The sequence below is a fragment of the Natator depressus genome, chromosome 6 (genome assembly GCF_965152275.1).
Source record: "Natator depressus isolate rNatDep1 chromosome 6, rNatDep2.hap1, whole genome shotgun sequence".
NCBI lineage: Eukaryota > Metazoa > Chordata > Testudines > Cheloniidae > Natator > Natator depressus.
In genome coordinates this window covers 27,759,227-27,783,578 of record NC_134239.1, presented here as the reverse complement: position 1 = coordinate 27,783,578, position 24,352 = coordinate 27,759,227, and the positions used below count along the sequence as shown (strand labels likewise).

Genomic DNA, 24,352 nt, shown 5'->3' with positions numbered 1-24,352 from the left:
TCCTGTGTCCCTTCTCCCACAGAGCTGCTCTCGAAGACGATCCATACAGTCGAATCAAGCAAGTGTTGAGATGGTATTTGTCAGGCTTTTATAAGAAGCCAAAGGTAAGACATTGCATAAACCTTGTAGATATAATAAACATTCAAACTTACTGCTTGTATAGTTTGGATTTATTTTCTTGCCTTTCTCTTGATCATTCATTTCTCCTTTTGTTGTTCTTACCATTTTACTTATTTAAAACCGAATTTACGGGGGATATGGGGAGCGGGGGGAGCAGGGAATAGCAGCAGGTTATCAGAAATGGACTCAGCTCTCTTGCAGTGGACAAAGGAAGCTAGGGCTGGTCGTGTGCCACAGAGAACGCTATGTTTAATTGTTGGGGTCAACACTTCTTATGGTGCAATATCAGGAGTCTTTTTTTCTCTTCACAAGTGCTAACAACATATTGCTAGATCTCTGTAGCTGAATGTACTTGCTGTGCGTAGTAATAACAGTGTAACTCTTTTCATCAGTAGATTTCAATGTCCAAGTTAGTAGAGGCTATAGATCAGTCTGTGGATCAGGTGGAAATGGTTAGACTAGACAGAGGGTGAGAATCAGATGCGCTGGGGTTCTGTCACTGACTCTGCCATTTGATTTGCTGTAGAACCGTGGGAAAGTCACTTGATCGCTCTGTTTCTGTTTTTCCCCCATTTGTAAGATTGGATAATCAGTTTTCATTGGTAGTAACTTTTGGGTCCTGGGGCCATGTCCACACCAAGAACAACACAGTTCCCAGGCGTGCATTCTGTGCTGTAATATTCCTATAGCTCTGTGTGTGTGTGTATGTGTGTAAGATTTGTGTCTTTTTATTTTATAGGGAATAAAAAAGCCATATAACCCCATTTTAGGAGAGACCTTTCGCTGCTGTTGGTTTCACCCACAGACAAACAGTCACACGTTTTACATCGCGGAACAGGTAAATAACTTTGTTTGCAATCCAGACTTTTGTAAGCACTAGAACTGCTTGAACCGACGGGTGAGCAACAGTGTTTCGTACTCCTTCTCTGAGACTGAGTCTTTTGCACAGGGATATAGAATAGGTTATGGCCATAAACTAGTCTTTTTTTTTTTTCCCCCCTCTCCAGATTTCCTTAGCTTGCCATTTGCTTCAACGTACACTTTTTAGAGATTTTTCACAGCTAAAATCCTTCTGTGCTGCTTTCTAATATGATGAGTGGAACTGGAAAAAGAACAAGTTGTAACAGGGATCTATCTAGTTTGTGGCACCAGAGGCTCAGGAATGTAAACCAGAGCCAGGCTGCTGCCATTCAAATAGTAGAGGCTCAACATGTAACACTGGCCTTTCAGGCTGTTTAATAAAGCCTCTTTTCCTGCGTGCCACATCATTCGCTTCTGACTAATGGAATACTATTCAAGTTAGTATGGTTTGCGTCTACACAGGGTATGAATCACATTGGATCAAATTCTGCATTGATTGACACCAGTCCAGCCCCACTGACATCAGCCGGTGTAAATGGGGGAATTAGCCCCTTATTCTTCATGGATGAAAGAGACGGTATGTGAGGGATTTAGCCCTTCAGGACATAGGCTGCAAGGCTGATTTTTTTTTTTCTTCCCTTCTTCAAAGCTGCCAAAGGGTTTTGAATCCCCAGTTGAACTGGGCATGTAATTATTTTAATGATGGAGGAAGCTGCGAGTTTCATGGAGCTACCTTTTTTCCTTGTAGGTATCTCATCACCCACCAGTGTCAGCCTTTCACGTCAGTAACAGGAAGGATGGGTTCTGCATTACTGGCAGCATTCTCGCCAAGTCCAAGTTTTATGGTAAGATCTCAAACCTAAACACCCTTAAGGTTACATGCTGGTTTCTTTTGCTTCCTCTGATGGGCTTCTTACTCATGCCAGTGAACGGTGAAGATTAAGAGCAAAGAAAATGCCCAAATAAAGTCCATGTCAGCAGTATAGCCTAAAATGTCATTGGAGCTCCCACTGGATTTTCCAGTTACCTCCTCCAAGCAGGGCAAAATGGACACTTGCTGGGGAAACTGTCATCTACAAAAACAGCAATGCTCTATGGCGTCTCTTGGCAAAAATTCAAATAATTCAATTGTGTTGCCCACACGGAATGATAGGTAGAGGTCTAAATTCTGCTCTCATTTACACACGTGACAAGCCCATTTGTTTCAGTAAGGTTGTACATGTCAGCGAGTACAGAACTTAGCCCACAACACAATTCTTCACAGCTCAAATGATTCTTCAAGATGAGATTTGGCAGCGAGATCTCAACTCAGATTTTTCACATCTGCATTTTTCAAATAGAGCTGTAGGACTGTAAGGGTCTGATTTCTCCAGAATTTAAGGTTCTTAGGGATTTGTGGGTATTCAGTTGTGCACCTGCTTTACATGTGCAATTACCATGATTGTATTCACAAATCAGGCTTTTTAAATATACCCATTAGTGCACACAAAATATCTGACTTGTGTGCACGTGTAAATACACAACTGCCTCTGATCTCAACTTTCTAAGAATGGGGCCCTGAAGTTCCACAACAGACTCTGCAGATATGAATATGTAAAAGGACACTGCTACTTTGGGGCCTAAAGATAATGTAATTATTTAAACTAGTTTGTCATATGATACAACATCCATCAAGTAGTTTACACTGGCTGGAATTTGTGAGCAGTCACTGCTGTCCTTACAATGTTTATGGCATGCTTGTTCGGAATCATACATAATTAGAAGAACTTATATAATAAAGACTTTGGAAAAAATCCACTGAGCTCTAAATGACATAAGAACATACGAATTGCCTTACCACATCAGACCAACAGTCTGCCAGGTCCAGTTTCCTCTCTCTGGCAGTAGCTAGTACCTGTTGCTTCAAAGGAAGGTGCAAGAATCCCTGTAGTGGAGTATTGTAAAATAACCTACACACAAGATAGGTTTCCACTCCCATTAATTAGTGGCTGGTTTATGCCCTGAATCAATAGGGTTTATTTCTTTCATTTAATTAGTGATCCTACATTAAATTGAAGTCTCATTTTTAAGAACTGGAAAATGAGTGAATTAGCTTAGACGTTTGTTTTACAAATATTCACGTATGCTAATCTGTACTCCTATATCTACAGGTAACTCACTTTCTGCATTATTGGACGGGAAAGCCAAGCTTACGTTTCTAAATAGGGGTGAAGACTACATCATTACGATGCCATATGCCCATTGTAAAGGTAGGATGTGAACTGAGTTCAAATATTATGTCTGAAGAAAGCAGGCAGAATAATATTATGGGATCCTAATGACTCTGGGTTCAGTTCTGCAGTAGTTCTGCTCTCTCATGTGTCTCACGTGAAGTCAGTGGACACTAAATGCATTGATAGTTACAAAAGTCAAGTCCTGTACTGGTGACAGGATTACACAACACTCATTTGTTACAGAGGTATGGCAACTCTCACTGAAGTAATTTGACGTTGCTAAGCATGTCTAAGGGCAGAATTAGTCTGTTGCATGTTTCTATCAACACTATATGCAGAAATTAGTAATCCAGAATATGTCATATGCACTGTGGGTGAGGTGACAATGAACATTTTCTCTTTTTATGCTTCCTGGCTTTTGAGTATTTATAACTGAAATTTTGATGTTAAAATACAAAGCTTAAATTAATGCCCTTCTCTGGCTTTTTAAGAAAGACTTGGGGATTTTTTTTATTATTTATTATTATTATTTAACTTATCTTATTTCACCCTGAATCCATTTTTGTGTAGATAAATGTCTGTGAAATTGGAATTCCACAGTAAAATAGCAGCCCAAACCCACAGTGAGGTTATTCAATATTGTGTGTAAATAGTATGGACCAAAATCTACTCTGTTTATACTGGTTCAAATATGCAGTAATGCCATTGTAGTCAGTGGAGCTACTGCTGACTCAACATTGTAGCTAAATACAGAATTTGTCCTAATAATGCTAAACTTGATATGTTGGTCTGCATGAGTAAAGCCAATTTTTCAGAGGCTCAGACCACTTTTTCTCTTCTTGGCCTGGAGACTAGCCTTCCTTGAAGATTAACCACCTGGACAACTTCAGCTTTTATAAATTATGCTGTTTTTGAGTTATGCATGCACAAAGTCTTTATCTTTTTACAGCACCAGCAGAAAAAGTACGCATTCCCCCTTCCCTCCACGCACATAGTGATGAGCATGCAAAAATATGGAATTCACATAACCTTAACTTGAGTGGTTTCAGAGGGGTAGCCGTATTAGTCTGTATCAGTAAAAACAATGAGGAGTCCTTGTGGCACCTTAGAGACTAACACATTTATTTGGGCATAAGCTTTTGTGGGCTAAAACCCACTTCATCAGATGCATGGAGTGGAAAATACAGTAAGCAGGAATAAATATACAGCACATGAAAAGATGGGAGTTGCCTTACCAAGTGGGGGGTCAGTGCTAACGAGGCCAATTCAGTTAGGGTGGATGTGGCCCATTCTCAATAGTTCACAAGAAGGGGTGAATATCAACAGAGGGGAAATTATTTTTTGTAGTGACCCAGCCGCTCCCGGTCTTTATTCAGGCCTAATTTGATGGTGTTGGGTGTTTGTCTACCAGAAGAGAACGCCCAGAATCCTTTTGTTAGAAGTCCTCCCCCTCCGATCCATTGCAACTCACAGGGCTTTTCACAAGAGCTCAGCTCCAGAATAGGCACTGAAATAAGTGGAGCTGCTGGGTGCTGAGCACTTCTGAAACTCTGTCCCCTCTCTGCCTTCAGGATCCTACAGCTAGTATCATCACTTGTGAGTGACTGATCTCTTTCTAAAGATAACATCTTGGAACCCCTCTGCAGGGTTTTGAGAGCATGTGGAGAAGCCGAACAGGAGTGGATGCTTTATGTTTAGGTTACATGGCCAATTTTAAAAAATCCCAGGCCTTTGCTGTAGAATTCATGCCTTTTTGACTAAACGTCATTGTGGTGTCCACAATTCAAGAAGGTAAATTGGAGAGAGGGTCCAGAGAAGAGCCACGAGAAAGATTAAAGGATTAGAAAATATACTTTACAGTGCTAAACTCAAGGAGCTCCATCTGTTTAGCTTAACAAAAAGAAGGGGAAAGGGTGACTTGATTGCTTTCTGTAAGCATCTACATGAGGAACAAATATTTAACAATGGGCTCTTCAATTTAGCAGAGAAAGGTATATCATAATCCAATGGCCGGAAGGTGAAGCTAGACAAATTCAGACTGAAAATAAGGCATATATTTTTTTGTGGTGAGAATAATTAACAATTGGAACAATTTACCAAAAGGTTGTGGTGAAATTCTCTATTAGTCACAATTTTACAGTCAGGCTTGGATGTTTTTCTAGAAGATCTGCTCTAGGAATTATTCGGGAGAAGTTCTGTGGCCTGTGTTATGGAGGGGTGAGACTAGATAAGCACACGGATCCCTTCTGGCCTTGGAATCTATGAATTTATAAGAATGTCTGAATTTAGAAACCAGCCCATTGCCTCTGCAAACATCACATCCTATTGTTTTGTTTTAGGAATTTTATACGGTACCATGACAATGGAGCTTGGAGGGAAAGTTACTGTCGAATGTGAGAAAAGCAGCTACAGGGCAGAGCTGGAGTTCAAGCTCAAGGTAATCGACATAATGCCCTTGATCTGTCTCAGACCCTCCAGTTCTTTCTTATCAGTGCCAGACATCCGGGAATCACACAAAGAATCTTATAATGGGACTTCCCATTAGTGAGGGAGGAGGCATAGCCTTGTGATTTAAGGCACAGGGCCAGCAGTCAGGAGACCTGAGTTTTACATCCAACTCTGTCACCGATTTGCTGTGTGACCTGGGCCACGTTACTTCTGCACTGCAGCTGGGACTGTGCTTCCCAGCGCAGGTAGGCAGCTCAAGCAGAGCCTGCGCATCTAACGTGCGAACCGTAGCAGCAGTATGGGTACTCAGGCAGTGAGCCCGAGCTGCTGCTCTGTGCTGCCACAGCTACGCGGCTGGTTTTAGCATGTTGGCTCAAGCAGAGCTAGTGCCTGTGTGTCTACCCATGTTGGGAAGCATACTCCCCGCTGAAGTATAGCCGTACCCTTAGGGCCAGATTTTCAGACCCTGGACTCTATTTTCGTGGGTGCAGTTCTTTGTGCTTTCAGTTTAGGTCACCTGTGGAGTCAAAGTTTGTGGCTTTCAGGCAACACTGGGGACTCTTGTAGGCATCCTAATAAAGTGGGCATTCAGGAAGGATTAAAGGAGAGGGCAGTGGCCTGTCACTTTTCAGAGACGCTGAAATTGGTTTTTACAAAGCATCGGTTCATCTCCTATTCTGATGAGCAATCTCTGCCTAGCTGCAAACTAAATACAAAGGAGTAGAGTTGTGATGGCAACAGGCCTCACAAGGTAGGGTAGATCCCTTAGGGCAGAGCTGGTGCATTGTTACAGATTTCCGGTGAATGCTGAATCCTTTACAAATTCTCCCTGCGGGATTCTGCAGGGAAGGACAATGTTTTACTGTTTTCAGCTTGTATTGGCAAAGCTACACAGTTCACTGTAGCTTCCTCAAATACCTTTTCAGCAGTGGGGCTGCCATTGGGTTTCAAACCAGTGGATTTTGCATCAGGCACACGGAAAGACTGAAGTTAAGGGAAGTCTTTCCATTGACTTCGGTGGGCTTTGCATCAGGCCCTCTACATATAAAATTGAACTCCAAGTACCTGATATAACTTAATGCTTATGACCCTGAAATGTGTGTAGACCCTGCCTTTACTGGCTTAAAAATTGTCTGCCATGGCCCAAATCTGGTTTGGGGAGGTCACTGTAGCTTGCATGTCAGATATTTACATATACTATACTATGGCTATTTCTTAGAGCCTTAGCCACATTTGCAATAGACTTGTGAGCAATTGAAGAAGTGATTCGTGGCCTTGTTAATTTGGATGCTTGCCTGTTCTCTGGTGGATCACATATGTTTGTTCCTGCCATGCTAATTACCAAAGAATTCTTTTTCATGGATGATGCAGTAATGAATGTTTTACAGTATAAAATAACCCTGTGCAGCTCCAACTTGCAAACAATGTTGAAAAGCAGCATTTAGAACTGATGAAGAAATATCATTGGGTGGTGGAAATGGAGCAGCTGGTCACTCTATTGCCTTCATTTCCTGTGTTAACCAGGTGCAACGCGAAAAGGAATTTTATATTGTTCTAAGGAATCTCTGGAAATACCCTTTTGCATTACCCACTTAAGCCTTGTCTACACTGAGGATTTGCACCCATTACATTGGTGGCCAGACACTGATATAGTTGCTCTGGTTCAAAACCCTGCTATAAACGGGGAAAACCACTGTTTGTATTGCTGCTGTTTACACCTGCTTGAAATGGGGCTTAAGCTGCACTATTGCAAACTTAATTCTGGAGGAGTTTACGCAGTCTGCACTAGGAGTTAGCACTGGTGGGTGAAGCTAGATCAGGGTCTAGACACCAATGGATGAAATTGAGGCAAATTCCCAGTATAGACATTGTTGGATGTTAATATATTTGAAAGTCTGTCCCTCTTCCCTTGTGTCTGCTACAGCGACTTCAGTATCAGAGGCAGATAGGATGGGGCACAGTGGTAAGGGGTATAAATGCCAGAATTCTTGTCTTTCCTCCCAGTGACACTGGAAATCTGACAAGTTTTTAGCTTTGTTCTTACGTACTGTTTTGTTTTTTGGCTCTCTTCCAGTTTTATCCAGATAGATTGTATTTTTTTTTTCCTCTCAACAGCCCTTCTTTGGTGGCAGCACAAGCATTAATCAAATCTCTGGGAAGATTAAATCAGGAGAAGAAGTGTTAGCAAGCCTTGATGGACACTGGGTAACACATCTTAATCTGCACTGCTAACATTTAAAAAAAAAAAAAAAAACTCTGTGTGGTCGTGGGGAGGGGGGAGGATTACCGCTTGAAAACTTTAAGAGCATTTTGTTACTTTCTTATTGTTTGAAACGGAGCCTGATTCCAAACTAACATCTCTGCCTTACCCCAAATCATTCGTAGTTAACAGCGGAGGATGGAGTTCAATGGGACATAAAACAGAGGTCCTGACTACCTCTGGTCTTTAAAGCTCTGGTAACCTCATCAGACTTAAGTGCAGGTGACTATAGTCTGAGTACTTGCACTTCTAGAAGCCCATTGGAGTTAACGGGAGTCTTTCCAATGACTTCAGTGATCTTTGCATCAGCCCAGAGCAGATATTGATGGCAGCAGACAAGAGCTGGCAAATTGCCAGCCCTAAACTGATCAGGATTCTTGTCGGCCTCCATTACCAGTGTCTCTGAATGCCTCGCAATCTTTAATGCATTTATCCTCACCACACCCCTCTGACGTAGGGCAGTGCTATTCTCCCCATGTCACAGATGGGGAACTGAGGGACAGAGAGACTGACTTGGCAAAGGTCATGCCATAGTCTGTAGATGAATTGAACCCAGATCTCCAGAGACCTAGGCTAGCACCCCAACCTCTGGACCATCCTTCCCCTCAAATGCAATGTTAACCTGTATTTGAAATTTAGTCAGAATGTATTCACTCTTCACCATGGGGCAGGGTGTGTGTGTATGTTCAATTCCAACTCTAATCACCACTTTGTGCGCCTTTGCAATTTTGAGTAGTGCTGGATTATAGATTACATTGGCCATGCTGTTTTCTGTGAATCAGTTGATTATATTACATAAAACAGTCATGCTGTCCAAGAGTCTAATGCCATCCATTTGCGTGCCACTCGGCTTCCTGCATTTGTAATTGGGTTTCATCAACCCTGAAACAATTTGTTCCTCCCTTGCCTTTTGCAAGGAACAATTTGCACAATGTGTTATGTAAACTCCATGGCTTCAAGAGAGCAAATCTGTAAGATGCTCTTTGGTTTTGGTGCTGTGTGTGTTGGGGTGGCACAGGGGGATGAGATGTTATTGTTCAGGAAATAAGAGTATCAGCCTATTCTCTGAGCTCTGCCCGCTTTGCTCCAGCATCATGCAAAATCTCTCTCTTGTCCATCCACCTCCATAATTTAAAGGAGCCACTGGTGATTTCATGCTTTGGGATCACAATCCCCAGAAGACAAGGAGAAGAGCTGGTTCTTGGTCAAGAAGCAAATTCCAAAGCTTCCCTAGGCTCTGGGCTATGATGTACACATGGAAGCTGTCAGCACCTGCCACTTGTTATAAGATATGCACCTGGTTTTTTTTAATGGGCTTGTAAATACAGATTTTATAAACCTGCCATTCAGACTATTAGCACCTGCCTCCTCCAAGCTCCACAGCTGGAGAGTATCTTGGGGATCTGTTATCCTGACTTGGAACCAACTCCTCTGTTCTTCCCCGGCCAGGGGATTGGCTCCCAGACTGAGATCTTGTCTCACCTGAGAAGGGCTGTGGAAGGGATTAAGGTTCTGGAAGGAATCTGCAGGTGGGGAGGAGGCTGGGGGACTTTGTGTGGGATGAAAGAGGAGCTGTAAGTGACAGAAAGTGGCTGGGAGCTTTGCATAAAGTGGGAATGAAGCTGAGCCTAAGAAGCAAGTTATAGGTGTACCAAGGTCCATTGCGTAGGAAGGAAAGCAGCTGGGAGGCAGGTGGGTAGACAGTGATGGGTGCAATAACTATCCGTGATCTAAACATGGCATGGACAATACTCACACTACGTTCAGATGGCTGATTGGCATCAACCTTCATGCTGTTCAGCAAATGCGATAATATATAACTCACTCCAGCCTCGTGGATGTCACGCTGTTCGCTATATGCTGTGTAAATTACCAGTCTGGCTCATTTTGTTTGGGGTGCTGCTTCGTCTGTAGGCAGGCCTACGACTCACTTAGTTAGGCAGAGACTCGAAGACATCACCTGATCAGTCTGTAAGCAGTGGAGCTCTATTAGTAGTTAGTTGCCAAATAAATTGACAAGCAATGTGGATGAAAGGCTGGTGGTGGCATCTGAAGAACGGAGTCTCCCTTTCACATGGTACATTTCCCGTTTCTGTTAACATTGCACGGTGAGGTTCTGTAGTCTCTGCTGTGCAATTTTCCTTTGGTTTCAGCAGTGATGATAGGGAGAAAGGGTTGGTAAAGAAGGAGAGGAGGTTGCCTGATGTTGAGCTTTGGTTCCTGTATTTGTGTTCAGATACTAAACTGAGGCGGGCCCTGTTAGCACCTATATAAATGGTCTTGTGGGGATGAACATGTGGTCAGCAGGGATGAATGGGGTTCGTTCTCTTTTGCCCTCTGATGAACTTGGCCAGTGTTTCTTATTTTCAGTAAACTCCCTGCTCCAGTTGGATAGTTTTCAGAAAACATTTAGTGAACCTGTCTGGAGACGGGGAGGGTACTGACCTTCGAACTAAGTGCCACTCCCCAGCCTGGCACCAACCTTCTGCCAGTGTTCCTCAGGATTATTTGCCTGTGTGTTCCTGCAGTCACTAAACCTTGCCTTTCATTTTCCCTCTCAGGATGGGGAAGTGTATATAAATGACCTGAAAAATGGGAACACTGAAATATTCTGGAACCCAACCAGTGAGGTGCGGCGGCAAAGACTGAAACGCCACATTGTGCTATTTGAAGAGCAAACAGACTCTGAATCAGAGAGGTGGGTAGGTTGCTGGAAACCAGCCTGCTGAGCTTCCCGCTGGTCTTCATATAGTTGGAACTAAATACGAGGCCCCTGAGACTCCAGCAAGATGCTGGAAGGATTATGGCCTTGCTTAACCTGTGCATATTTCCCTGCTGTATGTTGTTTTTTGTTCCTTGTGTATTAGCGATGATGTAATATTTCCAAGGAGTATTAATGATAGCATGACCAAGTCCTAGGTTTCAGAAATGGTAGAGGCCACTCTTTTTTGTCAAGTAAAATAAGATCATTTTTCAGGACTCCAGAGACCATGAAAAGAAATCTCTGTTATAACCTGAACTGAATACCAGGGGATATGATAGATTCTTCACCTGGAGTTCTTTAAGTCAAGTTTGGATATCTTTTTTAAAAGAAGTTCTCTGCTTCAATCATAAATTGTTAGACTAGAGACAGGAATCGCTGTTCTCCTGCATAACACAGGCCATAGAATTTTACACAGACTGCTTGATCACAATGGCCCCTTCTGGCTTTGAAAATCTAAGAGACTTTAGATGTGTAAGCCCCAAAATCATCAATTGACCTCCACCAATGCAGACACCATTTTTACATATAAAACCCAGCATTTAACACGCTGATCAGGAAACTGCCTACCTGAATTACACACGCAAATATACCTCTGCATACATAAATGCAGGGGCAGCGTGGAAATGGATTCCCCTGCACACTTTGCAGGCACATCAGGAAATGCCATCTGAACTTCTAGGCCTCCATTGCAATGGAATATCTGTGAAATGAAAGTACTGTACCAATAAGGTCCACATGCACAGCCTCTATTTAGTGCTCTAAATACTGAATAAATAAAGCTGACTTCAAAAGAACATAGACTGTTTAAAAAAATCATTGTGAAAGATAATTCGCCTGCACCCCAAAACAAAGAAAATCTCTCCAAATTTGGGGCAAATCGTTTGTAGTTTTTATTTACCAGGGTATCACCAAAGCTGCCTAGCTGGCTGACCCCCTTCAGCATGCCAAAGTCTAATATGTGCAACCTGTTATATTTGGGGGGCAGAGGGAAATGGCTGTTATGGTGGTGGCTGCGTGAATGAATTGCAGTCTAATACTGAATCAGCTATTCATCTCACAGCCCTGAATACCACCTGCCCATGGGTAAGCTTTGCAGTCTGTGACGCGTATGCTGTTGTGCAGCAGAGCATGGAAAGCCTCAGGTTGTGTAGAATCTGCAGCTCTCTGAGGGGATGGAGAAAACTGGCCTTGTCACAAAATTTGTTTTTCCTGCAGCTTCTGAGCCTCAGAATAAAGGCTTGAAGACCCAGATTTTTAAAGCTGTTTAGATGCTGCCATGACAGTCAACTCCCAGGAGCCTAAATCTCTTCCTAAAATGAAGTCGGGCAATGCTGAGCACACTGGTGCCTAAACAGCTTTAAAAATCTGGGCCTAACTCTTCACTACATTGATATGTGGTGCAGTTACACCAGTAATACGCTAGTATAACAGAGTGGAGACCAGGGTCCAAAAACTAATTTTTGCAAGACATCAAGAGGCTGAGACTATTGGACACAGGCTCACACCTATTACTATTCATATTATAGTGCTGCCTAGAGGCCCCATTGTCCTGTACAATTGCACTATACAAATGCAGAGTGTGAGAGAGTCTCTGCACCAAAGGTGCACAGAGGTGAACTGATTTGCCCAAGGTTGCACAGCAGGTTAGTGGCCAAACCGGGAATGGAACCCTGGTCTTCTAGCTCGCAGGACAGTACTGTACCCACTAGACTCCACTGCCTTCCTTTCCCTGTACTGTTATCTACAGTGACTGCAATAGGCTCCCTAACAAGAAAAAACAAGGTAGAGGGTACCGCTGGTCACCTCTCCACTGATGTGATTCCCTGCTCTTTGTGCTTTAAACTTGCTTCTTATTGCTGTCTCTTTGTCTGGTTCAGATCTAACCCTGGAAGTACTTCTCTCTGAGGTCTGAAGAATGGGCAGTTTTCCCTGTAAAAGGTTCTAAAAAGCTGGAGGCCATTTCCTTTTCTCACAGACTTATTGGAACAAGGGTAATGGTGGCATTGTTCTAAAAATGCCATCTTCCCATCTCAGCTGCTGGGAGTCCTAGGATACAGGGAGGCTTTGATCTGTAACTCAGCAAGAGCAATGCACCTTGTGCTTCTAGTTACTCTAAGGAACACGTATATGTTCACTGGAAAACTTGCTATGCAAATCTTCTGTACAAATGAGCAGACCACCCCAGCACCTCTTTTTGGCCAGTGTCAAACAGAAATCTAGAACGCAGAGGGTGAAACCAAGGGCTGAATTGCCACTGGCAGGCAGAATGGTCCCATGGATGAAACACTAGGTTGGGACATTGGAGTCCTGGATTCATTTCCTGGCTCTGCTACTGACCTGCTGGGTGACTTTGGGCAGGTCACTTCCCCTCTCTGTGCCTCCAGCCCTTTGTCTTGTCTATGTAGATTATGAGCTCTGTGGGGCAGGTAGTGTCTCTTCCTAAATGTTATGTACAGCACTTAGCTCACTGAGGACCCAAACAAAGCCACTGATCCACCAAAACCTTGAGGACCTCCGAGAGTGTTTGTTCTCAGTTTAGCTAATCTGGTGCAAACCCATCAATCCCCAAGGTAGACCCTTGTAGTTGAGCTGCTTCTAGCAGACAGACAACTGGCAGCTTTCAGCTGTGTGCTGCTCTGTCTCTGCTGAATCCTGGGTGCTCTAATCATAGGATTCAGATTCCAAGAGTTCTGCCATATCTTCCCCATCCTGTCCACAGAATACTAAATATGCTCACATCTTCCTCATGATTGCCTGAAAGCCCTACTTGCTCTCAGTACAGCACATGAACTGCACATCAAGGAGCAAATAAAAAAGCTAACACTCTGCACATCTGTCTAGTCTAGGTGTTTGGAATATGCCATCACCTGTGTACCTGAGGACAGTTCTAGAACACAGATGCCGTATCATTTGAGGGTTTCGGGGTGCTTTACAAACATAAATTAAACAACACCCTCAGTTTAAAAGAGACTCATCTCAGATAATGAGGCCATTTCTATACTAGAAAGTTTGGTGACAGAACTTTTGCTAGCTTACAGCTACCACTGTTGCTAAAATGATGGAGAACCTGCACACTTGGCTGCTTTTGCTGGTGTTGCATGTCCTTGTGGCAAGAGCTTGTGTTGACAAAAACCACACAGAACAATGGGTAGCTTCGGATATTGCACCTGCCCTGGAAGTCTCTAGGCCAATTATTGTGCTTGTAGAATCACTTTCCTGCATGTGTGTAGGTTTTTTAAAAAACAAAAACTTTCTCTCCCCTGTTGCTATGTGAAAGACCCACATACAGAGGAAACAGTAAAAATCTAATCACTACATTATTCCCTGCTGTTTTTGGATGGCTATCCGTCTCACCAGTGTTTCAAGTCTTATTCAGCCCTTTACTAATGTTTGTTTAAAGCTTAGAGTGCAACAGAATTATTTATTAGATTCCAGTGGAAAGGGAGGCACAATTTGACTTGTGTTTCCAAGGTGAAGGGAATAATATGGGGGTGGGGGGAGTGTCAATAAAATATCAAGGGCCTAATCTTACAAGTTAGAAGCCTTCTGCACAGGAAAATATATGCATGCAATTGGACGCCTACATTTATGCCTTCAGTTTATGGTGTTTGCAAGTGCAAATCAGCAAATTACATATTGGTTATTTAGACCATCTAAATAGACATTTTCATGTGCAAATATCCAATTTGCATATACAGCTGCAGTCCTTTCATGTGCATTTTTTCCCACATAAACTCCTAGAATTTAGCCCTGGTTGCAAAGCAACTCTGACTCAAATCTCTGTCTCCTAGACTTAAATAGTTAAAAGGGCCAGTTCAACAAAAGGTTTTCCTTTTTACTATGGTCACCTTTTAAACTTACCATTGGCCTCAGACAACTACGCACTACTGCCTTACTATCTTTAGTGTTCAGGTGGCCAGTTCTTGAGGTGGTCTTTATATGCTGTATTCATTTTCATCCTCCTGATAAAAGTCCATTTTAAGCCAAAGCTCAGGCTGACTAAACCTATTATAATTCTCCTAGTGCCTCTCAGTGGACTAGACAAACATTTTTTTAAGGCTCCAGCTATCTGGGTGTGTTGCTGGTTTTGAGGCCGTTGTATTTGATTCCCTGTTTATTTCTAGACTTTGGCAGCATGTAACAAGTGCAATAAACAAAGGAGATCAACACAAGGCAACTCAGGAGAAATTTATATTGGAAGAAGAGCAGAGGAACGCTTCACGGGAGCGGAAGGAGAATGGCACGGAGTGGAAGCCGCTGCTCTTCCGACACGATGCTGCTACCAATGAATGGCACTACAAATACGAAGAGTGAGTGACTCGAAGCATGTATAGTTATAAGTGTGGCTATAATGGGTTAAGTGCAGACAGTGCTGCTTGGGCTCCAGTCAGAAATACAAAGTGCTACATGCATACGGCATACACTGGCCTGCTGCACTTCCATCTGATGCTTGGGAACACTGGTCTTGCTCTTGACCAGATTGCACCTTGACCAGGCAACCTTCCTCCTGAATTCTCCCCAGTGAGTACTTGAACATGCAGTCCTTTCAAATGAAAGGAGTAGACAGATCAGTGGAATATCTCCTGTGTATTGGTACAAATAGAGGACAGATCTGTAGTGATGAGAAGGTGTGTTACCAGCTGCAGGAGGTTTAGCAGTGTGTGTGATCTGAGTTGTCAGTCTCAGCTCAATTTGCTGAAGACACATCCATATTGCAAAACCTCCACCGCAGTTGGTTCTCCATAAGCACCCTTGTTAGCAGCCTTGGCAAAGAAAAGAAACCAAGGACTTGGAGAACCTGAAGACTTCCCTGCCTTCCTACTCTAGGTTTGTTACCTGTCTGGCTCGGGGCTGAGGCACCCAGACGGGCTAGGATGGAAGCAACTTATGTTCATAAATGCCTAATTGCCCCCACCCCAGTTCTGTGGGTACGCCCATTAAGCCCACAGCTAAATATTTGCTCCTGTGTGTTTGGAATTCATGCATTGCTTTTAATAAACCTGCTGCAGTTCTGTTTCTTAATACTTTCGTTTTGCTTCCAAAGTTTAAGGCCCTGGGACCCTTTAAATGACATTGCCCAGTTTGAGAAAGATGGGATACTTCAAACCATGGAGAGGCACCTATCCACAAGGATGTTGTCCCACAAAACCATGTGTATAAACAACCAAGTTATACGACACAAGGTAACCATCACTCAGCCAGAAAGCCCCTCTCTGGGAAGTTTTTTTTCTTCTTTGATCAAGTGCTCAGCTCTGATTTTCTCATGTTTTCTTAGACACCACAAAATCCAAGGGCTGCCTCTGACATTAGAGGCTTGTTTCTCTAGTTGTACTTTGCCTCTGATATTTTCCTGGTGCCTACTCCAGGTGCTAATCTGCTAATATTTTTTTGGTAAGAGGCTGGCTGGGTGAGTTCCTGTTTGAAGGATCATTGTAATTGTGCTGGGATTTGTTGTAATACTAATTACATGGTAGAACACCTAGAGCTTGGTATAGGCAACACTTCTTATTTACATCTAAAATAAAATCAGAATCCTTGATTAATTGACACTGTGCGATTTGTAATAGATATCTTCCCTGCTATAATTTTACAAACTTTTATTATTTTCTTATGTTGGGTGGTGAATGGGGTTGAACTGAACTTTACTGTTCAATACTTACAAAGCACTTCTTTAGGCTGGATGTGATCTAGGGGTCTGAGCAGAGGACTGAGGCCCTGGAACTCAAATTCTAATCCTGACTCTATCACTTCCTTCCTTCTGGACAAGCCTGGCAATCTCTGTCTATCCACTTTCCCCATTTGTAAAAGGGAACAATATCTACCTCTCTGCTTTGTTCTTGTTAGTTATTTATGGTTTGTAAAGTGCTTCTGAAATGTGGAGAGCTATATAGAAGTGCTAAATATGAGTTAGATATAGCCCATACCAAAATCCTGAACCTGGATCTTGATACATAGCTCACACCTTTTTATAATGGCCTGAACACCTCTGAAATTTGGGGAAGTTTAGGTTTGGATCGGGATTTCAAACTCCGTGTTCCCTGGTGTTTGGCTATATAGCTTTGGTTCTCCCGTTCTAGAGAGATGGGGTAGAACTTTCGAAAGCATGTGGGAAATGAGAACACAAGTACCTGTGACTCCTAATGGACTTGTGCTCCTAAAATCTCTTTGGTGCCTTTGAAAATCTCCCTCATGAGATTTGGATCCAGATCTAGGCTGTTGGTCTGGGCCCATCCCTGTTGTATACTAGTGGCATAATTCAGAGCCAGCAAGAGAACCACAAAATCCAGCAGGCCAAATTCATCCCTGGTAAAAGCCTGTTGAAGTTACACCAGGGGTTGAATTTGGCCTGCTGGATTTTGTGGTTACTGAAAAATCTTAGCTTTTGGGAATCTTTTTTTTTGGGGGGGGGGGGTGTGTGTGTGTGTGTGTGTGTGTGTGTGTCTCTCTCTCTCTCTCTCTCTCTCTCTCTCTCTCTCTGTCTAAAAATTAGATATTTCAGATCTGATCCTGAGAGGTTCTGAGCAGGTGTTCAGTCCCCCTCATGATCAAACTCCTAGATTCCAGAGAATGTTCCCTACCAGACTGGATAACACTTAGTCAAATTGTTGTCAAATTTTTGACAGTGTTCCTTTTAATCATGCCCATTGATTTAGAGATCTGCGAAAGAATGCAGGCGTCGTAAAACCAGTGACCAACCATCCAACCACAGCCAGAACACTGAGAGCAGCTGTTCAACACCAGAGTCTGTGCAGGAACTGTCGGACGATGATGGCAAGTACTTGGCAAACGTTGGGCCAGATTTTAATACCTTTGCTCAAATTTAGCACCTTATTCCTTTGAGGAGCTAAGGTACTTCCCAGTCTCGTTACTGGTGTCCGAATCTGGCCCATTGACTTCCTTTGACGTTGTTTTACTGATTGTTGTATTAGAAATACGTCTCACTCACTATTTCTGTCTTCTGTCCGTTCCTTCCTTCCTAGTAGTAACACACATGTCAGTGACAGGCTATTGTGCCTCTGAGGGCTTCCCGAGGGCTGACTTAGCAATATCAATCACTTCTGTGGCATGAAACATTGTAGAGAAATGTGCACTGCGACCACTCAGTTCCACTAGATTTAGGAAGAGAGCAGGCCTACTTTTCCACTACTCTTCTCCCCCCTCCCCCCCTTAGGTTTTGTTGAAGGGGCTAGCAAGGTGCCCTTGAAGATGAGAGTGGGGGGGGGGGGTGTTGCAAACCACTATATAATTGCGCTCACCCTACAAAGGAGGAAGCTAGGGATATTTGGGGGGCAGGGGTTCTGTGCGCTGAGGGGCTACTACCAGTCTGACTTCATATCAGCCTCACTCCGGGGCTTGGTTTTCATGATGAAAATTCCACTCTGCATTACGTTCCATGTTAGTGGTGTCCTTTATCTGAAGTACTTCACTGTATACAGCTGCTCACTTGCTGAGGGATTTTGTGGCATGTGTCACAGGTCTCCCAATCACCAGAGATGTGTGGTAAATCTGTTTGTCCCTTCAATGGTTTGCCACAGGTTTTGAAAGTCCATGTGCTCAGTGCGGAAAGGAAATGAATCACCTGAAGGAAATCCACATGACTGTCTTATCCCTACAGAAAGCCCAGCAGGACATACACAGGTAGCGATTTGCATTTGTTAGCACCATGATCTCAGTAGGACCAAAATAACCTTTGGTGTTTAACTCCTCTGAGCCAGCCTTTGGAGTCTGGTTAAATCAGAGGGGTGCAGTTTCAAGGTATAACAATAAGTATCCTATTAAAATCCAGAAAAGGCTTAGTAAGCCTTCACATAAAACATGGAGAGGATCTTCTCTTAGCCCCATCTGGGAGCATTACAGATCTCCCAGCTCTTAAACCTACTGCATAGATGCAGACATCTGGGGAGCTCACCAGGGTACTGGCTAGAAGTCTGATTGCTAGCTGGCCATAGAAGGCCCTATTCGTCAAGGAACCCAACATGCCTACATTTGACTTGCAACCCCAGGTAGGGAGGGAGCTGCACAGAGATCTCACTGCACTGCTTTCACTATTTCTCCTCTGACAGCCTCAGTCATTGCAAGAGAAACAGAGGCCTGAGGGCCTGTAATTGGGTATTGACAGATTCAGTTCATGCTTTCAATAAGGTCTCTGTTTAATACCATGTCTGAGAGATTGGTGATCACACCTGGTTACTTCACTGGCAAACTGGAGCTACACCTTCTGAAATGGTCATGTTTTCAGCAGGGGTCCATTATGGCTTTTGTACTCTGACTTGCCTTGGGGTCAGGGTGCTGCCACCTCATCCCTGCAGGAGTATAAGGAAATGGAGCTCCCAGGCATGCAGGGGGAAACATGGTTGCTGCTACATACCATATAGGGGGCTGCATTCATTCTCCTGTGCACCATGGGTTGATCCTGGGTCCAATAAAGCCCATTGGAAAGTTCCTACTGACTTCACTGGGGCAGGAATAGGCGCCAGGTCAGCAGAGTCTCTGGGTGCAGAAGTGGGTGGAGTCCTAGGTGCTGACTCCGTGGGTGCTCTGAGGCTGGAGCTGCTCAGCACCCACCGGTCGCCTCATGGATCAGCGCCTCCTCCCCCACAGCACCTCCTGCCTGCTGCGATCAGCTGTTCAGCAGAAGTGTTCAGGAGGTGTTGAGGGAGGGGAGGAGTGGGGGCAGGGGGTGGAATGGGGAAGGGGCTGGGGTGGGAGCTTGGAGGAAGGGGTGGAGTAAGGGCGGGGCCCGGGGCGGAGAGGGGGTCAAGCACCACCTGGGAACTGGGGAAGTCGGTGCCTCTGGGTGGGGCCATAGGTTTACTGTCTCATTCCCATGTTTGGGGTGGCTGGTGCCCATTGACATGCTGGCAGGGAGCCAGTCCCTGCATTCACGGGAGGCCAAGGAATGGGATTGTCTGGCTGTGGGTGGAGGGGATGCAAGAATGAGGAGATGTCTTGTGCCCTCCTGCCCTTAGCCTCATGCCATCTGGCTTTGAAGACTGATTCTGTTCATCAGAATGGTTCCAAAAAGTACTGCTCAGAGGGAGAAGTGTGAGGGTTAGTGACCATTCAGACACCCTTTGGGAAGCTAATTCTATTTTAGGCTGTTTGACAAGACTAGTAAAGATTTTTCCAATGGCAATACTCCTCCTGATGACTTTGGAAAGCTAATGAGTTTGTTTAGGCTTGAATAAAGTGCAGCAGATTATGTTGTGTCAGTAGACAAGGCCAAGAAACCTATTCTTCCCTCGAGTTACTAAATCTTGGCAAGTACCCAGAATTTAGGTTTTTGTTAGTCTCTAAGGTGCCACAAGTACACAGAATTTAGTGTCTTACAATGAGCTGGCAATTCCTGAATTTTGCACTGCACTCTGGCCTTTGCTGCCTTTCTCACTCCTAGTGCTAGGTTTTCAAGGAACCTGGCCCCAGTTGAGGGTACTGAGCCTCACAAGTGCTCGGCACCAAGCGGTCCCCATTGTGAGAGGGCCAGATTCCCTGAACAGCCCATGCTGAGATCGCTGGAAAACCCAGCCATTTATTTTGGTGCCTGAGCTCGACCTGGGCTGTTCCACAATGAGGGCCAGATTTTCCAGGTGCTGAGCCCTTCTGAAAATTCTGTTCCTACTGTTTCTGTTGCATGGGAATCGACCCTTTTTTTAGAATAATTGTTGGTATTATAGGTAGCACCATGAGACCCTAACTGACATTGGGGCTCCATTGTGCTGGGTTCTGTGCATGCACATAGGGAGACAACCCCATCCCAAATAGCTGATGGTCTATATAGAAAAGATAGACAAAGCATAGGAGAAAGGACATATTAATATTAGTCCTTTGTTAAAAGAGAAAAGCACGTGGGCCCAATCCTGTACTCGTCAAACAGGCTTGTAAATTTAAGCCATGGGGAGTCTTGCCTATGTAGGATCTCCAGGACTGGGAACTGTAGCTGAGTGTTCATGTGTGTCCAGGGCAGATGGGGACAGGGAAGAATATCTGTAAAATTCTTTCCTGCATGCAAATGGCATCCGATGAAGTGAGCTGTAGCTCACAAAAGCTTATGCTCAAATAAATTGGTTAGTCTCTAAGGTGCCACAAGTACTCCTTTTTTCTTTTTATTATTTGTTGTTTCAGAAACCTCACTGCTCTGAACAAAAAATCTTTCTACAGGAAGGCCTCTTCCGAAAACCTCCTCCTGGACTCTCGCTGCTGGTTTCTCATTTGCGTCTTTCTTACATGTCAATTGTTCATTAATTATGTCTTCAAATAAAAGCACTACGTTTGGCAGCAATAAAAGTTACTGGCTGCAGGAGGGGGACACTCGCGCAAGGAGCCCATCGAGGCACCAAGCACTTTAAAACCAACGCAGCAGAGATGGAAGAAAGAGCCAGGCTAAAAGGGGACCCAGGGAACCAACAGAGTTTAGTTCCTTCAGATTGTCATTTGCCTTTTTACATGTACATCTTCAAGGACCTCTTTACCTGTACGGGCCTTAATGCTAAAGCCAAATGTAGCTTTAATTGTGCAATTTGTTTTCTATGTCTTGTCATTTTCTGATGCAATCCATAATTACCAAGCAGTATTGCTGCCCCAATAATGGCAAACATCCACATGGTTTTAGAATGGTTCCATTGCTTTGTTTTATAGCTCTATGGGTTGGGGGAGGTGGGAAGGGTTCTTATTGTCCATTTTCAAGATGTCTGTTGGGTACATTCAGTTATGGGAAGGGAACATCAGACGGTCCAAAAATCCAACCACTTGGTTATTGGTCATGGTTTCTCCTGGATCTTGCTGTTGACACACACACAGTTGGACCTGAAAATGTGCATGACACTCCACTGCACAGAGATTGTAAATATGCACGATTTCCTAAAGTTGCCACCTTTAGGAAATGGGAATCATTCAGTAAAGCTCCTCATTCTGGTACAGAGCCGATAATGTCCTGAACTAGACCCACTGAGTCAAATGTCAGACATACTTGTTTATAAATCCTGGTCACTTTTTTTTTTTTTTTGCTATATGGCTGTTTTTATATTATAACAACACAAGAATTGTACAGAATTCCTCTGAAATTTCCCATTGCCTCCTTGGAGAGGGAGCAAGTATGTGTGTTTGATCGTAGGCACATCTATTATTAAAGGTCAGGAAGGGTAAGGGTTTTGCCACTGCGTTGTTAACTCTGTTAACAGTCTTCCTATTTTACACCATTTTTTAAAAGATTTGCAATATTCTTTGTAGATTGCAGTCAGTACTAAGCCTTTATTTTCTGGCCTGAAGTAGTTCCAAGTGGTAAGTACTGCTATATATACAGCCTTAAAATACTTAGTGATGGTGCCAGACTGGCAAACTTTAAATGTAAATGTTTCCAAATTTTTAACTACATTCCTTGTCATGTTTCCCAGTTAGGGGAAACCTGTTTGTGCTTGATATGTTGAAATAAAATTACACCGAACTTTCAATGACAATTTCTTTGATGGATTATTTGTTTGGGATTTTTCTCATTTTGTAACAGTTATGCCGTGCTTTCCCAATAGATAGTATACAGAAATAGATGTACAGTTGGCTACCATATTTACACAGGAGAGAGAAGCATTCCATGCTAAGTTCTGAGTGACACAATGAATTGTCTTCCTCCCTGAAGGAGGAGCAACAGCTCATGGATGGGGTTCATGGGAATGCGTGGCAGATGCTCTCTATCTTGCATGGAATGGGAATAGTAAAATTCTATGATCTGACATTTGTCTGACTCTCAAATTAGGCCATGCTTTTCAAATGCAACAGGTGATTTTTGGATGTCTGTCTTGCTGAAACACCTTAAAGATCCACGGTAGTTAGCACCTTCTTGAAAAATGCCTTCACAGGGAAAAAATACGATGAAGTGAGCTGTAGCTCACGAAAGCTTATGCTCAAATAAATTTGTTAGTCTCCAAGGTGCCACAAGTACTCCTTTTCTTTTTGCAAATACAGACTAACACGGCTGCTACTCTGAAACCTGGTACTAAAGGGCTCTTTCATCTAGCAGAGAAAGGCATACCAAGAACCAATGGCTGGAAGCTGAAGTCAGACAAATTCAAATTAGAAATTATACACACATTCTAAGTGATTAACGTTATGAATAAATTACTAAGGGAAGTGGTGGACTCTCAATCTCTTCGTGTCTTTAAATCAAGACTAGAGCCTTTCTGGAGGGTATGCTTTAGCCAAACACAAGTTATTGGGTTCAATACAGGGGGTAACTGAAATTCTATGGCTTGTGACATACAAGAGGTCAGACTAGTTGATGAGAATGATCCCTTCTTGCCTTAATATCCATGAGGGGGGCCAGCTTTCAGAGGGCAGGAACTCGGCACTTTCTAAAAATCAAGCATCTCTAAGGCCTTCTCTACACTGCCACTTTGCAGAGCTGCAACTTTCTCACTCAGGGGTGTGAAAACACCCCCCTGAGCACTACAAGTTTCAGCACTGTAACGTGCCAGTGTAGACAGTGCATGAGTGCTGGAAGCCGCTCTCCCAGCGCTGGTAGCTACTCCGCCCACGCTCTGCTGTGACTACACAGCAGCACTTTAATGTTGCTAGTGAAGACTTACCCTAAATGTTTCAGTCTGGACGCCCAAGGTCACTAATCACTCTTGAAAATCTTGGCCTAGCTGCTTCACAAACAAGTGTAGTTCCAGCGTCCACTTTCTAATGAGTGTTCATTCCAAACAACCTACCTCCAAGCTCTTCATTTTCAGCAGCAGGCACTTGTCTGGTCTCTCCCGTCTGTCAATGCTGTTTATGCCCTTTTCTTATGTTTTCATATTTTTGTGTTTATCTCCTTTCCGGACCTTGCATTAGACTAGCGAAGAATGTGCTGATAGAAACCTGTTCTCTTTTGCAGGAGTGTTATGTCTTCAGGACAGGATTATGACATACATTTTGGAAAAGAATGTCAAGAACAGTCTGAATCAAAGGGCAGGGGTGCTGATTGGGAAGCCATTAGCAGGTGCTGAGTAAGCAAATGCTTGAAGTTGTTGGAACTCTTCCACTTTAAGAAACAATATGCACCCTCAAGGAATTCCATTAGAACCTATTATTTATTTTTATTAGTCCTATTAGCAGTAATATAAAGGATTTTACAAAGAGATTTGCAGTGCAGCCAATGAAATGTTACCTACATACACCAATTTCACATCAGCAGTGGGGCGCGGTGGAAGTCTCCAAAATCTATCACTGTTTCCCCACGTGGGATCAAAATTATTCCAGTTTAAAAAAAACAACCCATACATTCTTCTAAAACAGCAGCTGGATTAAAAGCAACAAGCTATTGCTGTAGATGGAAATCAGAAAGGGAACATTCAAGCGGGCATGGGAGATGAGCCATTTTTAGTGTATAGCACAGATGGAAAATACTTCTCATGGTCATCTGTGAGCATTCAGCGCAAGTCCCTAGAAGGTAAAAGTACAAGCCCCTTCCATGCAAACTAGAGGAGACACACCTTTAAATCTCAGGATTTTACTGTTTCTGGGGCTAGCCAGTGTAGGCAGACATGATCAGAGTAAAGCCATGGCATTATATTGCACTACATATTCCACCTTCACAGAGGATAATCCCTCGAATTAAATGACAAAATGGACACAGTTGAAACAATGCCTTGCCTACCATTTTTCCTGCGCTTCACAATTGCTTGATATGCCCATAGGAATTGCTTAAACTGA

The 24,352-nt window shown here is 43.5% G+C and overlaps 1 protein-coding gene across 6 annotated transcripts in view; it reads left to right on the top strand.

Annotated features, from left to right (window-relative positions):
• Window positions 1-21,689, top strand: part of OSBPL5 (oxysterol binding protein like 5) — a 218,839-nt gene extending 197,150 nt beyond the window's left edge. For 5 of the 6 annotated variants that reach the window (XM_074954864.1, XM_074954866.1, XM_074954867.1 and 2 more), the window contains 12 exons: window positions 23-104; window positions 860-958; window positions 1,730-1,826; window positions 3,132-3,230; window positions 5,534-5,631; window positions 7,758-7,847; window positions 10,464-10,600; window positions 14,791-14,976; window positions 15,711-15,849; window positions 17,320-17,437; window positions 18,202-18,304; window positions 20,789-21,689. In XM_074954864.1, coding sequence (XP_074810965.1) covers window positions 23-104; window positions 860-958; window positions 1,730-1,826; window positions 3,132-3,230; window positions 5,534-5,631; window positions 7,758-7,847; window positions 10,464-10,600; window positions 14,791-14,976; window positions 15,711-15,849; window positions 17,320-17,437; window positions 18,202-18,304; window positions 20,789-20,924 — 1,384 coding nt within the window. In that variant the 3' untranslated portion in view covers window positions 20,925-21,689. The remainder of the gene's footprint in view (window positions 1-22; window positions 105-859; window positions 959-1,729; window positions 1,827-3,131; window positions 3,231-5,533; window positions 5,632-7,757; window positions 7,848-10,463; window positions 10,601-14,790; window positions 14,977-15,710; window positions 15,850-17,319; window positions 17,438-18,201; window positions 18,305-20,788) is intronic. The other variant, XM_074954865.1, reaches the window with a different exon arrangement.
• Window positions 21,690-24,352: the final 2,663 nt, after the last annotated feature.